Genomic DNA, 22828 nt, shown 5'->3' with positions numbered 1-22828 from the left:
CTTAGAACCTTTCCTACCTCCCAAAGGTTTCTAGGAAAGAGTCCAAATTCCCTTCCACAAACTAGAGAAATGCTTCTCGAATGTGAGCGTGCACATGAGTCCCCGAGAGGCGGCGGGAGCACAGACTCCTGGGCCATCCTGGGGACTGACTCAGCAGGTCTGGGGTGAACAGAGAAGTTGGTCTTTTCTAACTTATAAACTGCACTTTCAAACTCAGTTCCAGGCCACCTCCTCCAGGAAGCCTCCTCCGGTTTCCTCAGTTGGCTGCTCCCTGAGCCTCCGGCAGCCCCAGGTACACCTGGCACCTGGTCTAACCACTCCACAAAGTGAGCACCATTCTCTTCTGGGTCAGACTGTGAACTCCACGACAGGGATGTGAGCTCTCAGCACGAAGCACTCAATAAACATGAGAGGAATGAGAAACGACGTGGGCGCCCCATCCACCTGGGTGGGGGTGGGAGTCAGGTGTCATGGTTTACAGTCCAGGTGTTAAAAAAGAGGGGACCACAGATTGGAGATGGGGGGTGGCAGAAACTGAACAGGAGCCATACAGTTAAGCCCAGGAGTGTGCACAATTTTTTGAAGGAGGAGGCTGTCTTTAAGGATTTTAAGGGTGAGATTGGTGATATTGATATATATATGTGTGTGTATATATATACGTGTGTGTGTGTGTGTGTCACAAACACATATGTATACCTTAAGAAGTGTGGAGTACTTTAATATCAATCCTATTATACCTTTCTTACTATAAATATATCCCTTCATATTGTTCCAAATAATTTCTTAAAATAACTTCACATATTATGCTTGAAAGGCCTCAGAACCATTCTTAAAATCAATATTAAAATGTATTAAAATTATTTTAAAAACTGCTTTTAAAACAGAAGGAAATCTCTTTTCCACATACTGAGGGAAGAAAGGGGGGAATCTACTTTGTAAAATGATATTCCTCCTCAGAACGAGGCCCCCTGTAGGAAGCACTTGCATGTTCTGTGCTACACGTGACTTTGTGGCCAAGGGCAATTCACCGACCTGGACTGATCTGGTTGCAGTGGCAGGAGCTGACTTTCACGGGAGATACAAGCTCCAAAGGTATGAAATCCAGCTGCACTTTCCTGACAGTCACATCCATCACAACAAAAATTTTAAAACGAAGATTTAACCAAAAATGATGGAGTGCTCCTTTTACTGTAAAGTTCTGCCCACGCATTTCATACGTTTGTATGTATGAATGTATAAATGTTCAAATTGATTAAGCTAAGAGGAGACATTTTAGTGTCTAAATTGTCTTCCAACTATACATTCTACACAATTAGACAATTATAGATTTTAACTAGAGATTTCCTCACCACTTAAATGCCATTTATGCCAGATTTAGTTCTAATAGAACTCGTACAAGTATGCACATAATCCCCACTAAATTAATTGTTACTAATTAACTTAGTTACCACAAAGGGATGCAATTTCTGTCACATGCGCTACAGTACTTCTAACTTGTCATTTTATATGACATTAATCTAATTGACTCCATGTCTGAAAAAATTTAAAAATATGTAATTTCAACTCTTGGGCCGACTGGGTAACTCAATTCATTCAACAAACGTTTATCAAAAGACTTGTGTGTGGGGATGAATCCTAAGGGATGATTTATTCTTTCCTGTGTTTTTTAATTTGGTGCGTCATGTCAATTTTCTTGTTAAATGTGGCCAGTCCTTCTTTAAGTGATTAAACACAGGGTGGGCAAGGTAGGTTTACAGTTGTGAGAACACAAAACAGTTTATTCTTGCATTATTATTTATTAATTATTGTAATGTTTCCCATCAGAACAACCCTAAACGTACTTTTGCCCACCGGTGTGCATGGACTTCCTCTGAACTTTGGTACTGTAGGGAGATGGTCACCACTTCTGGGGTTACTCCTTCAAGACTGTGCAGCCCTGTTTCAGGTGGGTGCGGACGCCCCCTGCAGTCTCCGTGAGGAGATGACCATCACCACTGGGTGACAGCTGCATCCAAGCAGCAGTAACTCAGTCCTCTGGAGCAGGCCCCTTTCCCTCCAGCCCCCAAACCCACCCTGTAAGCACACGAATCTCTGACCACACTGACCTCTGGGAAGCCAGCCAGGACCAACTAGATAAGAGTCAATCAAGCTAATGGGGAAGCAAGCTCGAGGCTGGCCTGCCTTCAAGATTACACTTGAAAAAAAAATCTTGGTGATTTTGGAAGTTAATATGTTAACTGTTCTTTGGAATCTAAAATATGAGCAAAACAGTCAATTGCACCAATTAAAAGGAGAATTAGGAAATTGTATTTTACATAATATAAATAAGCCTTCAGTTCACATTAATGCCATCCATACTTTAGGCCTGTAATTCTCCATAAATACTATACATAAGAAACATTCTTTCCTATTCATTCAAAAAACATTTATGGGCAGCTCTGGCCGGTATGGCTCAGCTAGTTGGAAAGGTAGTGGGTTCGATTCCTGGTCAGGACACATACCCAAGTTACAGTTCAATCCCAGTCTGGGTGCCTATGGGAGGCAATCAATGGATGTTTCTCACATTGATGTTTCTCTCTCTCCCTCTCTCATTTCTCTCTCTCTAAAAACAATAAAAACATATCCTCAGGTGAGAATTAAAATATATACATATATATTATGGGTGTCTACTGTCTGAGAGTACGCAGCCTCTCACATCTACACCAGAATTTTGAATTAACATTTTTCAGAGTTGGTATCTTTTGAAATTATATTCTTTTGAAATTTTAAACTATATTAAGCCTTTATTAACTAAATACAGTAAGTTTCTCTATACATTGTTTCTTGACTTAAAATCAAAGTTTTGTGATTGTTATATGAGAAAAGTAGTAGGTACTTAAAACTGAAACCAGAGCCTTCTACTTTTTGTCCCAAATACTGACATTCTGCTCCCCTCCTCTACGTTTCCGTCAGTGCCAAGGCCATGTGCTCTGCCTCCTTTTCAAACCTTTCTATTTTTCCAATGGGCTGGAAAATGAAAAGAGGTTGATTTATTTTCCTGTCTCCTGGAGGAAGAAATGCTCTAGCAACTGTTTGGTGCTTCTTCTCATTTCCCAGAGTGTGAATTTCCTACTGGATTCATGCAAAGAGCATCACACCAAAAACAGCCAGTAGGATACCTGCAGTGAAAATGCTAATTGGAGAACAGCAAAAATGTTTGTTTCAATGGGAGAATTCTTAACGTTGGCTAAATTAAACTAATATGTTAGCATGTGACACAAAGGTGCCAAATGCTGTTTATGAAGTTGACAAATCTAAATATGTGACTGATTCATTTAAATTTAAAAGTTTTGAAGTTTGATTTAATTTCTAAAACTTTCAGATGTGAAGAAAAGTGCCATGAGTTCAAAATTTAAACCAAACATGAAATGTACAAAGCAAAACGTATAGTAGATGATCCAGTGTCTTACCTTCATCATGAATTTCTGTGGGGGCAGAAGAAAAGAGAAAAAGTAGTAAATATATTATTTCAAAGACATTTCAAAAGATCTCTTACTTATAAAGATTTCTAAATGGAGTTATGTGAACAATCAACATACAAAAACACATTCACTGTGTTGTCACAACAAAACAGTATCAACTGCATGCCAGATAAAAGCTGAGCAAGCAGAACTCCTTTTACAAGTGTTCTTACATTAGTACTTCCTTTTCCTGTGAAAACATGCTGTTTCAGTTTACAACATACCTACGCGCCAAAAAAGCCCAAAGGTATCATCTTAAAATTAAACTCTGAAAATGCTTTTAAAACCATTTCACTTCATCTTTTGCATAAAAATGCAGTGATATAAACAGCAACGCAACTGATTTTAGTAAAAACAGTGGACTGGAAGCAGGTAAGGGTGTTCATCACTAAAGTGCCGAGGTGATAGTAACCATGAACCCTTCCCAAACCCGAAGAAAATATCACAGAAGCTTTGTTCTTAAAATGACTCAGCCTCTTCTCGTGACTTATAATAGCTCCTTTTTCTTCTACAAAACATAATACATGCATATATTCCCTCGTTTTCTTTTAGGCCCGTTGAGTTTACTTGACCTATTCCCAGGAGACGTACACAGATTAAAAAGAACTAGGAAGGAAAATGGTATTACTTTTCCAAACTTAGGACTACATTTAGTTGTCATTAGTATCCAAGTCCTACAGAGAAAAGATACACGTATTCACATTAGTTTTATAGAAAATAGCAAGTTTTCACCCGACATACTTATAGATACCACAGTTAGTTTCCTGAAACATAAAAACATAGTGATGTGTACATTAGTGGCATTCTATTGTGACTGATTTTTTCATTTTTAATATATTTTTTTATTGACTTCAGAGAGGAAGGGAGAAAGAGAGAGAGATAGAAACATCAATGATGAGAGAGAATCACTGAATGGCTGCCTCCTGCATGATCACACATTGGGGATGGAGCCTCCAACACAGGCATGTTCATAGGTTGACACTCAACACTGAGCCACACCAGCCAGGCTTCCATTTTTAATATTAAAATTTAAGGAAAAAATTGTAAAGGATCATTTCATTTTAAGATTAGAAAATAGAGGCTGTTTAGTTATGTATCTATAACTGATATCAATGGTAAATGATGTCAGGAGGTCATTGTCTGGTAACCTGCCCTTATGAGGGAGGATAATCTGTTCAACCTCATCTTGTTGACAAAAAAAGGTATTTCACCAACAAAGACTTGGGTTTGGTGGCTGTTTGAGATTAATGATGATTACTGGTGCTCCTAACAAATATCAGAAAACAAAAGACATTTACTATTAACAATTTCAAGTTGTAAGCATATGTCAATATATACTATCCAACAGGGTATCTGGATATACATTTGTAGAGAACCTCAATTTGTCTTATGCTAAAAATATCCCATGAAGCACTGGCTGCGTGGCTCAGTTGGTTGGAGTGTGGTCTACTGTCTCTCATACACACACACACACACACACACACACACACACACACACACAAATGTTGGGGATCCAACCCTGGTCAGGTTGCGTAGTGGAGGCAACCTGTGGATGTTTCTCCCTCACACTGGTATTTCTCTCTCCCCCTCTCCCTTCCTCGCTCTCTAAAAATCAATAGGAAGCATTTCCTTAGGTGAAGATTTTTTAAAATCCCATAGAAATGCTTTCTTTTCTAGGTTTCCCACTGACAAGACCCAAGAGTGCTCTGTTGATAGACTTGTGCAGAGCAGCCCCAGGGCATCTAAAAGGAGCTGGGCTGCCACCTGCACATGCAATGACAAAGCCCAAGGCCCTGCCCCGCATCACACACACTCATGACCAGCACTGGCACGCTGGTATTTTTAAGAAGAATTCACAATTGGCTGGGGGGGGGGGGGCAGATTGGTAGTAGCTGTCGTTTTTTTCAAGCTATCTACACTGCACAGACAGTGTTTAACTGGACTGTCTTTTCTTTTGAGTGCAATGGATCTGACATACATGCATAGAGTTGTCTAGTTCTCTTTTAGAGGAAAAGAAAAATAAACCGGTCTGATAAGCCACTGCAATCCTCCACCTTTATCCCTAGGACACATGTATCTATCACTGGGCTGCATAAAATCCTAAAGTATGAGCAGGAGAGCTGCTCGAGCTTCCTTCTTCCTCCAGTTTATCTGGAGAGAATAACTAAATCAGAAACAACTGGGTGGGGATGTGGGGAGTCAGTGGGCGCCCCTTCCTCACCCCTCACCTGCAGGCCTCCAGCCTGGAGAGGCCTGAGCTCTGGAGACAAGTAAACTTGAGTTCAATTTGGATCCTCCTATAGCACAGGGCTGGGCATTTTAATTACCACAATGACACTTGTGTGACTTGAAATGACTTGGGGAATTTCATGTCTGAATATGAGAAAGGCCCAGGACCCAGCCTATGTTAACCCAGGGGACAGAGGAGAGCCCCCCTCACACACACACACACACACACACACACACACACACACACAGCAGGGGGTAAGTTGTTCTCTGTGACACTCAAGGATAGAAACAGGTAACAAATTCTACCTGTTTCTTCCCTCTTCCCTGTCTCTGGCTCTTAATAGAGGAGGAAACAGACCATAGTACCATAGTAATACTGGAACTTGGCCACATCACACCGCTGTCCCAAGCTCAATGTCCAAAATCCTGCAAATGAGTCCTTTCCTCATGACACTGACCATCACCTTCACCTTTCAAGGTTGTACACATATGTGTAACCGTTAGTTTCTATTGTACGTGGGAAACCATAAGAGCTTCTATTGTACGTGGGAAACCATAAGAGCTATGCAGTAGGACTGTAAGGTTAAGATTTGTGATGTGATGTACTTTAAAAGCCCTCCTGTTGACCAAAGTGCATTGCATTAGAAAGCCAATTACAGAGAAACTACATAGCTCTGGTGGGGCGGGGGGGGGGGGGGCAGGAGAACATTTTCATATCCCCCAGTTCAGCTGAACCAAATCATACGCAAGGTTCTAACTAGAGACCTGCTCATATTTGTTCAGTACAACACAGCAGTTATTGTGAAAACTAATAGTACAGCCACACCAGGAAGCCACACAAAAAATATTAGAGGCAACAGCAAACGTGCATGTGTTTAGATCACAATTCCTTTGCAAATCCATGGAAACACGTACCCATTTTTCCACATCAACTTTCTGTAGAAAGAAAAAGCCAAAATAAATAACAAGCAAGCAAATACCTGGCAATGTTGCAATTACTGTCATTTAAATAAATTGAAATTGTGGTCCCTGCACCTAAATCTGCTTCCAGTTCCAACGGATAAGAAAAACCATTTAAACTTTTAATTAACAACATTGAATCTCCTGAAGAAGAAAAGAGCCTCAATTAATTAGCAATCAGAACTTCAAAGGCATTAGGCTGGAAATGCAGCAGGTACAGGAAATAATGATCCAAAATATTCAGAAGCAAACATGAATATTTACCTAATTCTCAAGCCCAATAGGCCTGCTGATTTAGGAGCACTACTCTCCTCTAAGGATCTATTTAATAAAAAAGGGTCAAGTTTAAATACAGCATTAACTACAAATCTCTATGAAATAGAAGTAAAATTTCTCATATACCAATCTTTGTAGCATTACATAAAATCTCACAATACAACAAAAGACATGCTTTGGTGGAACTCTTGGGTCATAGCTAAGAATGTCCAACCCTTGGTAAGGAAGCTACTGGGCACAACCATGCATAAAAGGCCACATACAGAGTGACTATTTTTAAAACGCTGTGAGATGATAGGAAAACACCAACTTCAATATTCAGTGGACTCGTTTTGAAGCCTCAGAGAAATTCTATAGGTTCAACAGGTTCCTTATTACAGAGCCTTTTGGCTTCTCTAGTATTTTACTCAGTCCTCAGAAAAATCTGTCCTGCGTCTTCCCCCAGCCTTTGAGTTTAAAAACACAATGGTGTTTAAGAAAGAACAGTTTACTCGATGAAAAAGCCTGGTTTTCCTTACACATTTCTAAGTTATTTAGCTGTTGCATAGAGTTCAAGTCCTCACTTTAAACACAGACCTATCAGAATGATGAGCCTATTTCTTTAGATACTGGGGCAAAGGGAATCAATTCAGTCGTGTCTGGTGTAGTTACCATTCACTTTTCTACTGTCAAAAGGACAAATTTGCTTTTATTATGTATTCTTCCCTTCCCTCGAAAAAAAAACTCAAAGAAATATGAAATAATTTCCTTCTCATGTGTACCAGGAAGACAAGATATACCATATTTTTAGAGATTTCAATGATTAACAAAGACATTATATTATACCCTTCACTAGAGGCCTGGTGCATGACATTAGTGCACTCAGGGGGCTCCCGCGGGCCTAAGCCGTCAGTCAGACATCCCCCCAAGGGCTCCCAGACTGCAAGAGGGCAAGGCTGGGCTGAGGGACCCCCCACCCAATGCATGAATTTCGTGCACCAGGCCCTCTAGTATGCTATAATTCATTTCCCTACTCATAATACTACAGTTATACACACTAATATTTCTGTTCCGTAAACCATTGGCAGAAAAACAAAACAAAGTCTCCAGGCATCCCAGTTTTTATCTTTGGCCCTGGAATCTTGCTTTTATTTCCTCACCCACCTGGAATCTTGCTTTTATTTCCTCACCCACACCCCAAAAAAACATTTATTGAGTATCTGACTCACAAAGCACCCGCTCCATTCTGTCTGACCTGGAAGAGACACCTGGCTCCTGGGCTCTCTCTGCGTTTGCTCCTCACAGTGTGACACAGTCACTCGGAGTGGCTGCTGGATCTGCGACTGAACAAAGGCAGTGAACTCCGGCGTAGGAAGTGTTCAGTGCTGTGGTTCACTGCTGCTTCCTCTGCGGCCCTGCTGTAACCTGTCATTTATCTGTCTCTCTCTCTGCTCACTGTCTAATCTCATCAGGACACTTGTCCCTCTTGTCTTCCTCCAGAGCAGAGGTGATCGGAAGAGAACATGGGAAGCCCGTGCAACGTGCCCTTGATGTTCTGCACTCTGCCACAGTCCAAGGATAGGTCTAGGGCCGTGGTCGGCAAACTGCGGCTCGCGAGCCACGTGCAGCTTTTTGGCCCCTCGAGTGTGGCTCTTCCACAAAATACCACGTGCGGGCGCGCATACGGTGTGATTGAAACTTCGTGGCCCGTGCGCAGAAGTCGGTTTTCGGCCTGGGCGAGTCTATTTTAAAGAAGTCCTGTTGGTATTTGGCTCTGTTGACTAATGAGTTTGACGACCACCTTAGACTCTAAGGTTTCCTATCCCAGCAGAGAACTCAGCTCCGCGTGGCCTTCGCGCTAATGGCCTCGCATTATCTCAGAACCACGTGAGCACCACTGGCCACCCGGCCAGTGCCAGCCTCATGCCAACTGTCAGCACGTCCACGTGGCCTCGCAGACCCTCAGTTACCCTCAGGCCTTTGTCTTTCTCCGAAGCTCTGAGATCAGTTACAAAGAAGTGCAGCTCCTGAGAGTGTGGCTGCAAGCCAAAGGGGCCGCCTGCACCGCTGCAGGTCCTCAAAACTGGAAGCGTGCGCACACTAGTGCACTTTTTCTAGGCAAAGGCTCTGTAACTTGCATCTGACTCACAAAGGCCTGTGACTGGAGATGGATTTAATTTCTTCCCAGGCTGGGGCACTGGGCGATGAAGGACGATGTAACAGGAAGCAGGCTGGGACTCCAGATGTTAACCTGCATTGGCCCAGCAACTTGAACGTGTGGCTGTCTAATTCCAGAAGTTCACGTCCTCATTTCCTTCCCGAAATGTCCCTTCCCTCCCCCAGTGGGGAAACAGAGCTCCACTAACAGAAAAGGCTTCTTAGACCTTTCCAGACCCTTCATTTTGGTTTATAAATTCTATCTCTTTATCCCTCAAGTCAGCACATACTTATTGGAAATCTGCTTCGTGTCATGGCAGGCACCATCCTGGGTGGTAAGAGCACACTCCTAGCCCTGCCCTCGCAGGTGGACACACTAAGGCAGCGGTTCTCAACCTGTGGGTCGCGACCCCTTTGGCGGTCAAACAACCCTTTCACAGGGGTCGCCTAAGACCATCATACATATCACAGATATTTACATTACAATTCATAACAGTAGCAACATTACAGTTATGAAGTAGCAACAAAAACAATTTTATGGTTGGAGTCACAACATGAGGAACTGTATTTAAAGGGCCCGAAGGTTGAGAACCACTGCAGTAAGGGGACAGGCGGTCTGGTAAAGACATAAGGATAAAAAAAAACACCTGTCGGAAGGTATAGGTGCATGGTAGGAAACAGTGCTGGTTGGGGAGGCACCACTTGATACAGATGGCTGAGGGATGGAAGTACGCTCTCAGATTAGAATGTTTTAAGAAAATAAAGTTTGAACTTTAAGAGAATAAAAATTAAAGGTGGCTGTCTCAATAAATGAGTATCTTTATATCACTGGTACATTCAGGAATAGTTTGTCACATAAATTTACCATCTGACTCATTTACTATCAAATATTTATACTTAAAAATATTGTTTCATTTTAAACACAAAAAATATGAGGGAGATGTCTAAATTGAATGATACTACGCAAACAAAATAATCTATCCATTTTAAGAGTCATAATCTAAAACAGGTGTAACTGCGCCAGGTGATCAAATTACATGTTGATTAAATTGGCTTCCTTATTGAATTTGATGCTGGATTCTCTGGAAAACACAACACTCCAATACACAGAAATACATCATATCCGTAGCTTCAGAGCAGGGAGTCATCTTTCTAGAGACAGGAAGACAGTAAAATAGAAGGTGGAGATTTCAACCACAGACAAATGTCCACATTCTAAGTGACAGATAGTGCTGTTCAGGGAATATTTTAGCTATAAGCCCTTTAGGAGGCCATAATCACATTCACCTTTTAAATCTCAGCACCAGTTTCACAGATGAAGGACAGGTAGATGGTTATGTACAGAGGTTTGGACAAGATGCTAGCAACCCTGTCAGGTTAGTAAGTGTATTAATTTATTATACACTTTGGCTCCATTCCCAAAACAGCACCCAGCTTATCAGGACGTCCTGCACAGCGGGGTGAACAGAACCCAGCTCCTAAAATAGAAGTCGTCACAATGGATAGTTGGGAATTGCAGTTTCAATATAAATAGCTAGTGAAAACATATTATCCACAGCATAAATGAATGCATCCATTAGCTGCTCAGTTTTGAACTGTTGAGGACCTCGGGCATTGGGATGGGATGTATGCCTTTGTGGAAGGGAAGTAAGTAATCAGGAGTTGGAAGAGCAATTAATTAGAGCGCCCTTCTCTGTACTCTCATTGAACTACTATCAAAGCATGTTTCACTCCCATTACAGTGATTTATTTACCTTTTCTGTTCACTATTAAATGGCTAAGTTCCTCAAGGGCAAGAATGTATTCTTCTTTACCTCTGTGTCTCCAGCCCAGAATTCACAACAGCAACTCAACACCCCTCTTTGGGATGAAAGCTGCATGAATCAGTGGGGTGAAGTAGGGACCCAGGTTTTCTGTGTCCCAGCCATGGAGACACTGAGCATAGACTCTGATGGCCCCTCCTAGATAAGGATGTCACTTCCTGGACCTAGTTTGGCACAAGAACCTGGAGGATCTCAAATTTGAATAAATATTTTCATGAAGGCATAAGGATGTGGCTTCCATGTCTGCTTGGTATTTGCAGCAAAAGACATTAGAAATTATCCAACATTCATTTACACACATAACCATCTTTCTTCTTCTAAAAAGAGAACCTGATTTGTAGAGGTGCCCTGTCCTCTCCCTCCCCAAGCTCTGTGTCAATGTGGTGGCCCATTTTCCCAGGCCAGTAAACAATTCAGGCATGAGTATGTGACCGTGGGCAGGGGAATTCTGGGGAAAGTTCCTTACTCCCAAAAACAAAAATAAGAAAGCCAGCTCCTTTTCCTTTTTGTGCCTACAGGTCATTTTCAATTGGGATATCACCCCTGGGATTGCAGCAGCCACGTGGTAACCATGAGGGAAGCAAGACTAAGAACCAAGCCTACAGCAAGGAGAACAGAGTGGAGAACTAAAGAAAATCGGAGCAGAGTCTCATCCAGCACACCAGGGCTCTCATCCTCTGGACTTTGTGTCCTTATTTTTTTTTTAAGCCAAAAATGAGTACGTTGTGAAAGTTGGCACAACAGTCTACATGATGCCATGGTGTAAAACTGTGTTTGTGTATAAGGGTCATGAGCACAAACACTCTTTTAGCTGTGATTATCGTCAGGGAAAGGAGGGTTATGAGGAAGGTATTTTCAATTTATACTCTCCTATATTACTGTTACGAGAGCAAAACACTGAAATGGTTCTGGGATTTAAACTGGAATTTAAGTATATTTTTATATTGTATGCATGGCAGGCACTAATAACTTCTTTTTCTTTTTTTCTGTTAAGAAGATTGGTTTTTGTGTTTTGGGGGGGTTTTTTTTAGATTTTTAAACATGTTTTTATTGATTTCATACAGGAAAGGAGAGGGAGAGAGAGATAGAATCATCAATGATAAGAGCTGATTGGCTGCCTCCTGCACGCCCCCTACTGGGGATCAAGCCTAAAACTTGGGCATGTGCCTGACCAGAATCTAAGCAGCAACCTTTTGGTGTGTGGGATGAAGCTCAACCACTGAGCCACAACTGCCAGGCGGCACGAATTACTTTTAACAGTACCATTAATCAAAGAATGAATGATTGTGATTGATTGACTGATTGATTGATTGGTTGATGTGAGTCCGCCATGTCCCAGGCAGGCATATTGCTGCAGCACAAGTAAAAACTGTGAGTGTGGTATTATTTTTCTTCACTAAATCGTAGCCCTTTCAGTCTTTGGTCTGGTCGCTTCAGAGGCAGACATCCACTGTCCCAACAGTATTGAAAAGTGTAATCACAGTTTCACATCCCAAACGTTTAATTCTGTATGTTAATGGAGACTGGTATGCAGAGCAGTGACATATTTGAAATTGGATGAATAACACCAAGTGGTTAAGTAAACCTCACTCCTCCAGTGAGTCGTTCTCCCAGCCACCCGAGACCTACTTTTAATAACCTACAGGACACAGTCTATTTACATAAACCCAAGCAAGGTTTATCAAGCTTTCTACCCTCCACACTACCCAATTCACGGTCATGAAGAGAAAACAATTGGAAAAAATCAATATCAACTCAACCAGGTGGCTACATCATTAGCTCTTTTAATTCTGGATCCATGGCTTGTCTGCCGAAGAGCTAGAACAGTCTTTAAATATATTTTATTGATTTCAGAGAGGCAGGGAGAATGAGAGGTAGAAACATCGATGAGAAAGAATCATCCATCGGCTGCCTCCTGCACACCCCCTACTGGGGACTGAGCTTGCAATCTGGGCATATGCCCTGACTGGGAATCAAACCATGACCTCCTAGTTCATAGGTTGACACTCAACCACTGAGCCACGCCAGCTGGGCACAGTCAGTCTTGTAGACATGGTGCCACTGGACATGTGCCAAACACCAGAAGAATAGGGTGGAATAGAAATATTAAGATCTACTTTTAGAACTACCAATAAATACTAAAATCTCTTCAGGGAATAAACTCTTTCAAATGCAAAATGTATGAGAATCTACGAATCATATATATAAGATTAACTGAACTTAATATTGATTGGTTTATAGGAAAACCAGGCTCCTGTTAAACCAAGTACACTTTTCAGTCCTTACTCAACTTCTCTGATTTTTATTTGATTTTGTCAATAGCCTCTCCCTAGAACTTTGTACTTCCACGGTGTAATTTAATGGCACCCAAAGCCGCTCAGCTCCAAATTCCCAGAACCAAGGAGTATGTTACAGATCGTGTGCTGCTGGTTTCAGGATGGGCATGGCCCGGCCAAGCATGTCACCTAGAAAAGGCCAGGAGCCAGGTCTCCCGAGGGCCCGTAAGGAACGCAGTCCTGCCCAGGGAGGCTGACTGAGATTTCTGACCGCAAGAACTGTGAGATAAACTGACGGTGTTCTCGGCCACCAGTTTGATGGTACTTGTAACAGCAGCCATGAAGCTAATCCAGGCGGCTTCTGACTGTCCTCTCCTGCTCTCCTTTGACCTCTTGGGCCACTTCCCTGTGACCTCGTCCTCCTCCTCCCCCTGCGGCAATAGTGACACCGCTCTGCTCTCTTTACTGGACACTCATAACAAAGAGCTTAAAAAGCACAGACAGTAGAACCCATGGACCGGATTCTGCCCTGTTCCGCCCCTTGCTGGCTACGGGAGCCTACCAGATAATCCAGTTTTCAGGTCTGGAAGAGTTGAGCCTACCTCTCTACTCCTCTTAAGAATTCAAATGAAGTAAAATATGATTTACTAAGCTGGAGATGACAACTTACTTGATGAAGGATCTGCTATAGATTCCTGTATGAATTCCAAGGAGAGGCTAGTGACTCATGAGGCTTCAGGACTGAGGACACAGATACCTATGGAGTCCAGAGACAGGACTGTGACAAGGACCAGCAGCATCCGCTGGTCAACTGTAATCAGACCTGCTATGTAGCCATTTTCACTTTGATAATTAAGATGGTTGTTGTAGCCCGGCCAGTATTGCTAAGTGGTTAAGCATTGACCCATGCACCAAGAGGTCGCTGGTTGGATTCCTGCTCAGGGTACATGCCAGGGTGGTGGGCTCACGCCCCAGCAGGTATGTGCAGGAGGCAGCCGATCAATGTTTCTCTCTCATCGATGTTTCTCTCTCTCTCTCTCTCTACTTCTCCCTTCCTCTCTCTAAAAATCAATTTAAAAATATACTTTTAAAAGATGGTTGTTGTAGGGAAACAGTCTTGCTCCCAGTCTCCAGTGTCCCTCCCCCAGACCACCCCAGGCCTTTCCAAATGAGACCATCCCAGAGCCTCTCAAGGGCCTTGCCTCCAGCATCATTGCCAACTGGGGTCCCCTCTCATTAATTGATGCTTGTGCCAAACGAATTGTGAAATATTCTGAATATCATTTCTGCGCATAATCAAAACTCTGCCGTCTAAGAGAGAACCTTTCTTTGCCAAAAATATAGTATCCCTTTTGAGTCACCTGACAGTGGTTTCTCCCTAACAGTTAGTAGTCTAAAAGTGAGAGTCAGCTCAAGGCAGTGCATTCCTTCCTGTAGCAGGTTCCGCTCCATTTTTACTAATATTTTCTAATTAGTGTCTCACGGTAGCTATGCTGGGCTTTATAAAATGATGTTCCACCCATCACATAAATTACCACCTTCTCTCTGACAGAAACTTTCTAGATGGATTCGAACTCAAAATAAAACTCAGCTAAATAAAAATATGTTGGGGAGGGTGGTCCAGAAAGTCTTACCAATAAATATTTTTAAAGCATAAATTTTAAAACAGTATTTCCAACACTTCACACACACACAGAAAATTCAGAGCTTGCCTAGTTCAACTCCAGGACTCTGGGGGGGTAATACATCTTTTCAAAAATTCAAATTTAGAAACAGCTGCTTAGCAATATCAAAATTAAACTTATGGCAATTTAGTTGTAAGTTGATATCTACAAAGACAAGTGAAATGACAATGTACTCTCCTAGATGCTTATGCAAAAGGAAACTGATTTTTTTTTTTCTTTGTAAAGACAGACTTCAGTTTCAAAGCTGAGATGCGTGAATAATGTTTAACTATCAGGAGGGGTTATTCAGCTAGAAACAAACTAGTCAAACTGAGTAATATTTTTACTCCTCTACAATTTAAGCCTACTCCAAAAGCTTTGCATTAAAGAATAGAAAACATTTTTAAACTTTATATAATATAATAATTTCAAGCTTTGTTGTAACCAAAAATAAACTTGGCAAATTTAAATATACACATCATAAAATAAGCTTTTAGTCTAACATAAAATAAAAATCACTAAAAAAAAAAAATCATAAAAATAAAAATCTCTTCCATACTTAGTAGTATACTATAAAATTTTAAATTAATTTACAATTAATGCACAAACCAATTAAAATCCTAAACTGTATGACACTACGATTTTTAAAAGTAGGCTAGTGAAGATATCTTACATCATAATTGATTGCTCATTTTCTGTTGAACAGTTTTTAAAACTCTTCACTTATTAAGGCCTGAACAATGATTAACAACAATGGCAACACATAGACAAATAATAGTCAAAATAAATGTCCAGTTCCATGCCTGGAAATAGTGTCGTTTATTAAACCATGTCCTGCAGTAATTACAGCACACACAAAGACAAAACTCAAAAGTTTGACCATTCAGCCTCCTGGTTAATTCTAAACCTTAAAGAATTGACTAAGTAACCCAGACATTAGTTATAGTAACCCACAACATGGAAAATAATTTAAATTACCAAATAAGCTTTAAAAGAACATTTCTGCACTAGGAGATTGAATAAGAATTTCAATTTGCAAAAGAAAATGACTGTTTGCAAACTAAAGTCAACTAAAGCTGCATCACCATAATTTCATTGCTTAAAATATATGAGAGCCATGAAATTTTACTGGCCATAAAGAAGCTTAGAGCAAAGTACATTGTTAGAGGTTTTTGAAGATGAAATAAAGAATAACAACAAGGGGGTTAATGGAGGGGAAAAAAGGAACATATGTAATACTTTCAACAATAAAGAATAATTTTTTTAAAAAATTAATAACAAATTATAATAATAACAGCTCTGAAGATGGAAGAAAATACACAAAATGCTCAAAGAAAGATACTCTTTTAAACCAAAGACATAAGAATGAGGTTAAAAGACATGGATCATCTTGAAGTTTGATTTTTTTTAAGTTCATAAAGACATCACAGATCTGCTAGATCAAGATGAAAGTCAACCTTAAGGAAATCACAAGTAAAAAGCATTGACTTATTTCAGCAAAAACAAAATCTCCAATGTCTGTGAAATAAATCATTCATATTGTGGCCAGGTTCTTTAAAAGACTACGTATATAAAAAAAAATACTACATATATAAATACATAAATTAAATACTTGCCCCTTCTGACTTCTCCATCGTGTTCGCCAGCATCTCCTGTAGGGCCCGGACAGAGAGGGACTGCTCCAGCACAAAGGTGCAGATGGAGAGGTCTGGGGGGACATTCTGTGTGAAAAGAGGAAAAGCAACATCATCATCACCATCTTAACCATCATCACCATCACCATCTTCACTAACAGCCCATTATCACCACCATCAATAACACCATCACCAACACCCTCACCACTACCACCATCATTACCACCACCATCACCACTAACACCAACACAACCATCATTACCATCACCACTACCACCATCACCAACACCATCACCACCATCATGATCTCTACACAATCACAATTATTACCATCACCATCACCACCATCTTCATTACCATCATCGTCAAGCATCCAGACACAATTTACCTTATACTTCAAGCTTTTTCACATAAAAAATGAGAGTACTTATCAATCCTTTTAATATGTGCTCCCAAATCATTCCATATACAGTCTATACTTAATCCATTTTTTATTTATACATGGCAATAGCTACAATTTTAGCACCAATCTGATAGGCACTACACTCAGAGCTTTATCAATAACTCCAGAGGTCATCTGTGGTAAGGATTATTATCATCGTTGTGTGGACAAGAAAACAGAAGTTAGGTTACTTCTCCAAAGTCACAATTACTGAATTTTTCAAGCCCGGGTTAAGAAGCCACATTTCTCTAACTCTCAAGCATTCATTTCTCACCTACAAAGCAGTCAGCTGATAAAAAAAATTAGGACAGAAAAGTGCTTACCTCAAATTAATAATGAAGTTAAGCAAATATAAAATCGAATTGATACAAAATACTCATTTACATTGGTTTTTTCTTATCCACAAAGATAATGGTTAGTTTGTTCTACTCAAGTAGGATATTATATTTGGCCTCTAACTTGGAATATTGTCATTTGCCTTCTGTTCTGTGTGTTGCTTTATTTTCTCATTTCTTTTTTCCCTTCTCCTTCCTTCCCTTAAACCTCCACTCCAACCAACAACCCAATAAATGCTGAAAATCCCAAAAGGTAACTAGCTACCAACTTACCTTATGGTGAAGGAAACAGGCAGGATGAGAATTAACTGGCCAGTGAGAGAAACTATCTCCACAGGGATCAAGTACGTTATTATGAGTATCTGCTTTTGCTTTAGAGAAGCAGAGTCCAGTGAGCAACCAACTGGGTATGGAAAGTAGAATTTTCATAGCAGAAGGACATTATAAATCCATTAAACACAAATTCTAGCAAGAGTGTGGCTTCATAAAGAGAGAATTAGGAGGATAAATTTGATAACCTGATGCAATGCATCAAAATGACAATTTATAAGGTTTATTAATGTGGTCGACTGAAACTGCCATTTGAGTGATTTCTCTCAGCAGAGAATGATGCTTCATTAGTTTCAAGGAAAGATTAAGTAAGACGGTGCCAATACTAAAATCAACATTATTTTATGGATGAAAGCAGCATATCATCGGGGCACTGAGCTTCCTCAGACCCCACACAGCTTCCTGGGGCCCATGTTTTGTTCTGTTTTGAATGAACTGTCCTTCTCTGGATTCCTCTGCCCTCCCATCATGGGCTTCTGAGCTCCTGTCCTGTCACCTGAGCAAGAAGCCTGCCTCACTGCTCACTGGCTATTGTCATTTCTAACCCTTGGCTCCCATCCCTGAAAATGTGATAATGATTACACCACTTTCATAGGCTGTTGTGAAAATAAGGGAGATAATACAAGTAAAGAGCCATTAGAGCCCAGACGGTAACAAGAACTCGACGTAAGTGAGCCGTTCTCATTAGCTAGTTTTGCATGTTGCCGTTTCTCTCCATCTGTGGCATTTATGAAGTACTATCGCTTCTCAAAATTGATTCTTAAGTGGATTCTATTTTGGAGAAACAGTGTTTGTAACCACAAATCAACCATTATGCACCTGTTCAGAACATCCAAAATGTTCTAGTGTTTTCTAGAAAAGGCACTTTCTGGAAATATTTAAAGTTTACATACAAGTGTATTTATATTGTTTCATGCCACACTTTGATCAAACTGTTCAAGTCTGATCTCTATAATATCTTATATTTATTTTAAAGATCCTTGAAAACCCTGAAAACCACAGGGATCTGAAATAAATTACTTCTGCCAAGCTAACTGGATTTTGCCACAGAATGACATACGTTACGGGTATTTTTCCAGCTCGTGGGTGTGAGCGGGAATAAAGGGACAGAGGATGCACAAAGGCAGTTCTACCTCTCAGAGGAACAGTTTGTCTCGAAACCCGTTGTCATCTGACCATCTTTGTCACTGTCTCTCTTCGCTCCCATAGCGTCCAGAATACACATAAATGTAAGAGAAAAGCTGAGGCAGTAAAACAATACCTTTTACTCCTTTCAGGAAAACTTGAAATAAGTTTAATTCAATGCTCGATGCCAGGTTTAATCCTAGTAAATAATAAAATATATTTTTTGGTTGATAATATATATTATGGTTGATAATATATATTTGGTTGATAATATATATTATGCTTGATAATAAAATCACCCATTAAAATAACCACCATCTCTTTTCTCCAAGCTGCTGTCACGAATATATTTGGTACGATTTTAGCCCAGTTTCCACAGCCGATGTTCATACCTGTAGGCGCTACAAGAATCAAGGCTCTAGGTCAGTGCCTGGTGCCTGCTGACACGCATCTTCGTCAGACCACCTCTGCTGCAGGGATCAATTTCATATCCTTTATGACCGAGCACCAGGCCATAAAGACAAGTGAAAAGCGAGCAACAGACTGTACGGGGACCTCAAACATCCCCCATCTCTGTCCCACAAACCATTCTTGTCTCTACGTATTAAACTGCTCTAACGTTTTCAGTTTATGATATACCCGTAACACTAACCAACTTCAACAGCTCATATTGAATTGATATGTGCTCATTAAAACTAACAATATATGTCTCACAGTATACTCCATATGGCTTCCTAGTATCATGTAGCCAGTTTTATGATGATAACAGTGCTTTATTTTCTCCAAAAAAATGTGACTTTGGGTGTTCCACTATTAAAGAAATCACAGTAAGAAGCTTCTAAATGTTGTTCAGGGACATTGCAATCATGCTATTCAAACTTCACGTTCTAAATGATCTTAAGTGTCATATGAACTGCATTTAGTCCTGGAAGGAACAGCTCTGGCATCTGTGTAAACGCTGCCGTGGAAATGGAGTAGACCCCAGGGTGAAAGCACCAAGTGCTCCAGGAGCCGTGAACTCAACAGAATGTTAACAAAGATGGAAAACAGGAAAGAACTGCAAATGAGCTTAATAACTAAGACAAATGACAAAGTTCAAAAAGCAAATGAACCAATATGTACGCATACAGAGGCTAACATCCTACTGAACATATTTGTGACAGCAGTTTTGGAGCTATTATAGAAGTTCTAGTTCTGTCCCAGGTGACTTCCTGACCATCGCACTATGAAAATCTAGACCGGCATTCCTTGACACTTTTCAGTTTAAGAAAAAAATACAAAGAAATAAAATGAAAAATAAATAAAACTTTTTTAAAAGAAAGAAAAAACCTGTAAATTCCTTACTGGTTCAACTGCTTCTTTCATGATAAGGGCAGTTTATCATGTTGGAGTTAGAAAGAACTGGATTAGAATCCTGGCTCTGCTACTCAATTGCTGTGTGATCTTGGGAAAATCACCTAAACTCTCTGAGCTTCACCTTCTTCCTAATGATGTGAAGAGTAAGTGAAAGAATGCACCTGGAATACCCAGCAGAGTCTCTGATACATGTAAAAAGCGGTGCATTTGTTATTCTAAAGCTGGTAAGGTAGAAAAGAAAACACTGGCTAGAGTCCAGTAGAGTAGACAAAATATTAACTTGTGTAGGGAACATAGAGTAGAAACTGAATATGACTCACTGAGGTATTGCTGTTTTCTTAGATATGAGTTACTAGAGTACTGACATATAAACATGCATCTCGTAGGGTTAAAATGATCTCTCCACTGATTAAATGGCGTGTTTGTATTGTAATGAGTTGTCTCATTAAGACAGAATGGTAGAGAAGAAATGAGGCTCTAGAACTTGGCCCAAATTTTAGTCTTGACTTTACCATTTAAGGACAAACTTTTAAGTTATGTAACTTCGATGCCCCAATTACCTCAAGAGGAAACACGCAGAGGGATAAAATCATTTCTAACGTAGCTTCAAGTTCGTTTTTCAAACGGCATGCATCGTGACACCCTGCTTGCTCTGGCCACATGCTGCTAAGATCTGTTTCTGCAGTTTTTAATGCAATAAAAACAATTTAAATAATGAAAACAAAAACACACTCGGAAAAGTTAAAGCATTGGGGGCAGGGTGTTTGTCGCACAAAAGGCTGAATAATGATTTGAAATGTCAATCATATAAAGTGTAACCAGGAAGACAATGTTGAATAATTATTCTCCATTTTCATTACTTCAAAATTAAACTATTTAAATGTCTTCAAATGTTTGGATGCACATAAACTTGCTGTTATAAGAGGATTAAATAATGGAATAATTCATAGCCTCTTCATACTCAAACATTTTAAAATAATGCTAGATTTCTATCATTGTTAACTTATTAACTAAGCTAAAGGATTAAAAAACAAAATCATGTCATGTGTGTTTAACAGACACATGAATTACCTTTAGTATTTTTTCTTTAATCTTTTATGGGAATTTATTTAATGCAACCACTATTTTAATATCACCAATAAAATTTAAACAGATATATCTCAAACAAGGGTTATATAGAGTGGACATACTTTGATAGTCTATATCAATGTAACATTTACATTAGAAAATGGAATCTCCTTTAGCTCACACTCCATATATTTAAATTTTGAGACAGGACTCCAGACTTAATTGGGCTGATTTTAGCATGGTAAACAGATGTTAAGATAATTACTAAAATGCCATTTAATAAATATCTTAACTTTCTCTTCTCCGTTTCATTGTGAGTCATGAGTTTCCTCATCTACATTCACGCTGTCCTGCTTATTAGTGCAGCATCAGTAAAACAGTAGTTAAGAGACATTTTTCCATTTTTCTCTAGATTATGGCCAACGTTTTCAGAATGAACCCAAACCAACATCTCCTGGGCCCTCAGTTTTATTGTAAAGCATCATATATTCAAAAGTATGTATGCAAAGAAATGCATGTTTTGAATAAAATGAACACCCATGAATCCATCAAGCAGGTAAAAAGTTACAAAATTATGAGTAATTCAGAAAGTCCCTTTGTTCCTCCACCCAACAACAGTCCTTGCTTTTCTTTATACATTTATCAATTTATATAAACCTACATTATTATTTAAATTTGCTGGGGTTTGCCCATTATACAATTATAAAGTCTGAAATTTCTTTTTGGTGGTGCAATATTACATTTTTAGATTGATCCAGGTTGATCTGAACACCTGTATTTCATTCATTTTTACTGCTCTAGAGTAATCAATCGACTGGATAACCATAAACTATAGTTCAATGTACTTAGTCTGATATTGTTTCAATTTTTTCTTATCAATAACATGGCAACAAATATTCTTATGTTTCCTTGTGCAGAAAACTCGTTAGGATATGTACTTGAGTGAAAGCTCTAAATTACAGTGTATGCACATCTTCAAGCTTACTAAATTATTACCATTTTCCAGCATACATTTCTATCAGAATTGGGCAAAAATTCCTATTGCTCCACATTCTCAGCAATAAATAGTATTGTTAATCTGTGAAATACTTCACTGTGCCTTTAATTTTTATTTCCCCAATTAATACTGGGGCTGATAATGTTTTCCTATTATAATGGTCCATTTGTACTTCCTCTTCTGTGAAATGTCTATTCATCTGTACCCATCATTTCTTCTGATTATTTGTTGTTCTCACGTTGGTCGACAAAATACTCTGTATATTCTGGATATTTCTAGGCCTTCAATTTTATGTTCTGGGGGAGTTTTTTGCTTGTTTTTAATTTTTTTTGTTAATTCTCACCGGAGGATATTGATTTTTACAGAGAGTGGAAGGGAGGGAGGGTGAGAGAGAGAGAGAAACATTGATGTGAGAGAGACACATCAATTGGTTGCCTCTTGCACAAGCCCCAACTGGGGTCAGGATCAAACCTACAACCCAGGTACATAACGTAGCCTTAACCAGTAATCAAACCAGTGACCCTTCATTGAACAGACTGATGCTCTAACCACTGAGTACACTGGCCAGAGCTCAATTTTATGTTTGAGTGTGCAACAAACCAAATAATAAAACGGGGTTTTCCTTTTTGCTTTGTTGTCAATGTCAAGTCAGAGGGCGCAGGCTGGGCTGAGGGACC

General features: G+C 39.8%; 1 protein-coding gene across 6 annotated transcripts in view; it reads right to left on the bottom strand.

Moving 5' to 3' along the window:
- The window catches only part of RYR2 (ryanodine receptor 2), a 195497-nt gene that overhangs the window by 149848 nt on the left and 22821 nt on the right, over positions 1-22828 (bottom strand). For all 6 annotated transcript variants that reach the window (XM_036354797.1, XM_036354792.1, XM_036354793.1 and 3 more), the window contains exons 3-5: positions 16481-16585; positions 6645-6665; positions 3450-3464 (exon numbers count right to left, since the gene is read on the bottom strand). In XM_036354797.1, coding sequence (XP_036210690.1) covers positions 3450-3464; positions 6645-6665; positions 16481-16585 — 141 coding nt within the window. The remainder of the gene's footprint in view (positions 1-3449; positions 3465-6644; positions 6666-16480; positions 16586-22828) is intronic.

This window comes from Myotis myotis, unplaced genomic scaffold (assembly GCF_014108235.1).
Source record: "Myotis myotis isolate mMyoMyo1 unplaced genomic scaffold, mMyoMyo1.p scaffold_m19_p_21, whole genome shotgun sequence".
Taxonomy (NCBI): domain Eukaryota; kingdom Metazoa; phylum Chordata; class Mammalia; order Chiroptera; family Vespertilionidae; genus Myotis; species Myotis myotis.
Note: the sequence above shows the minus strand (reverse complement) of the source record. Positions and strands in the feature narration are given on the sequence as shown.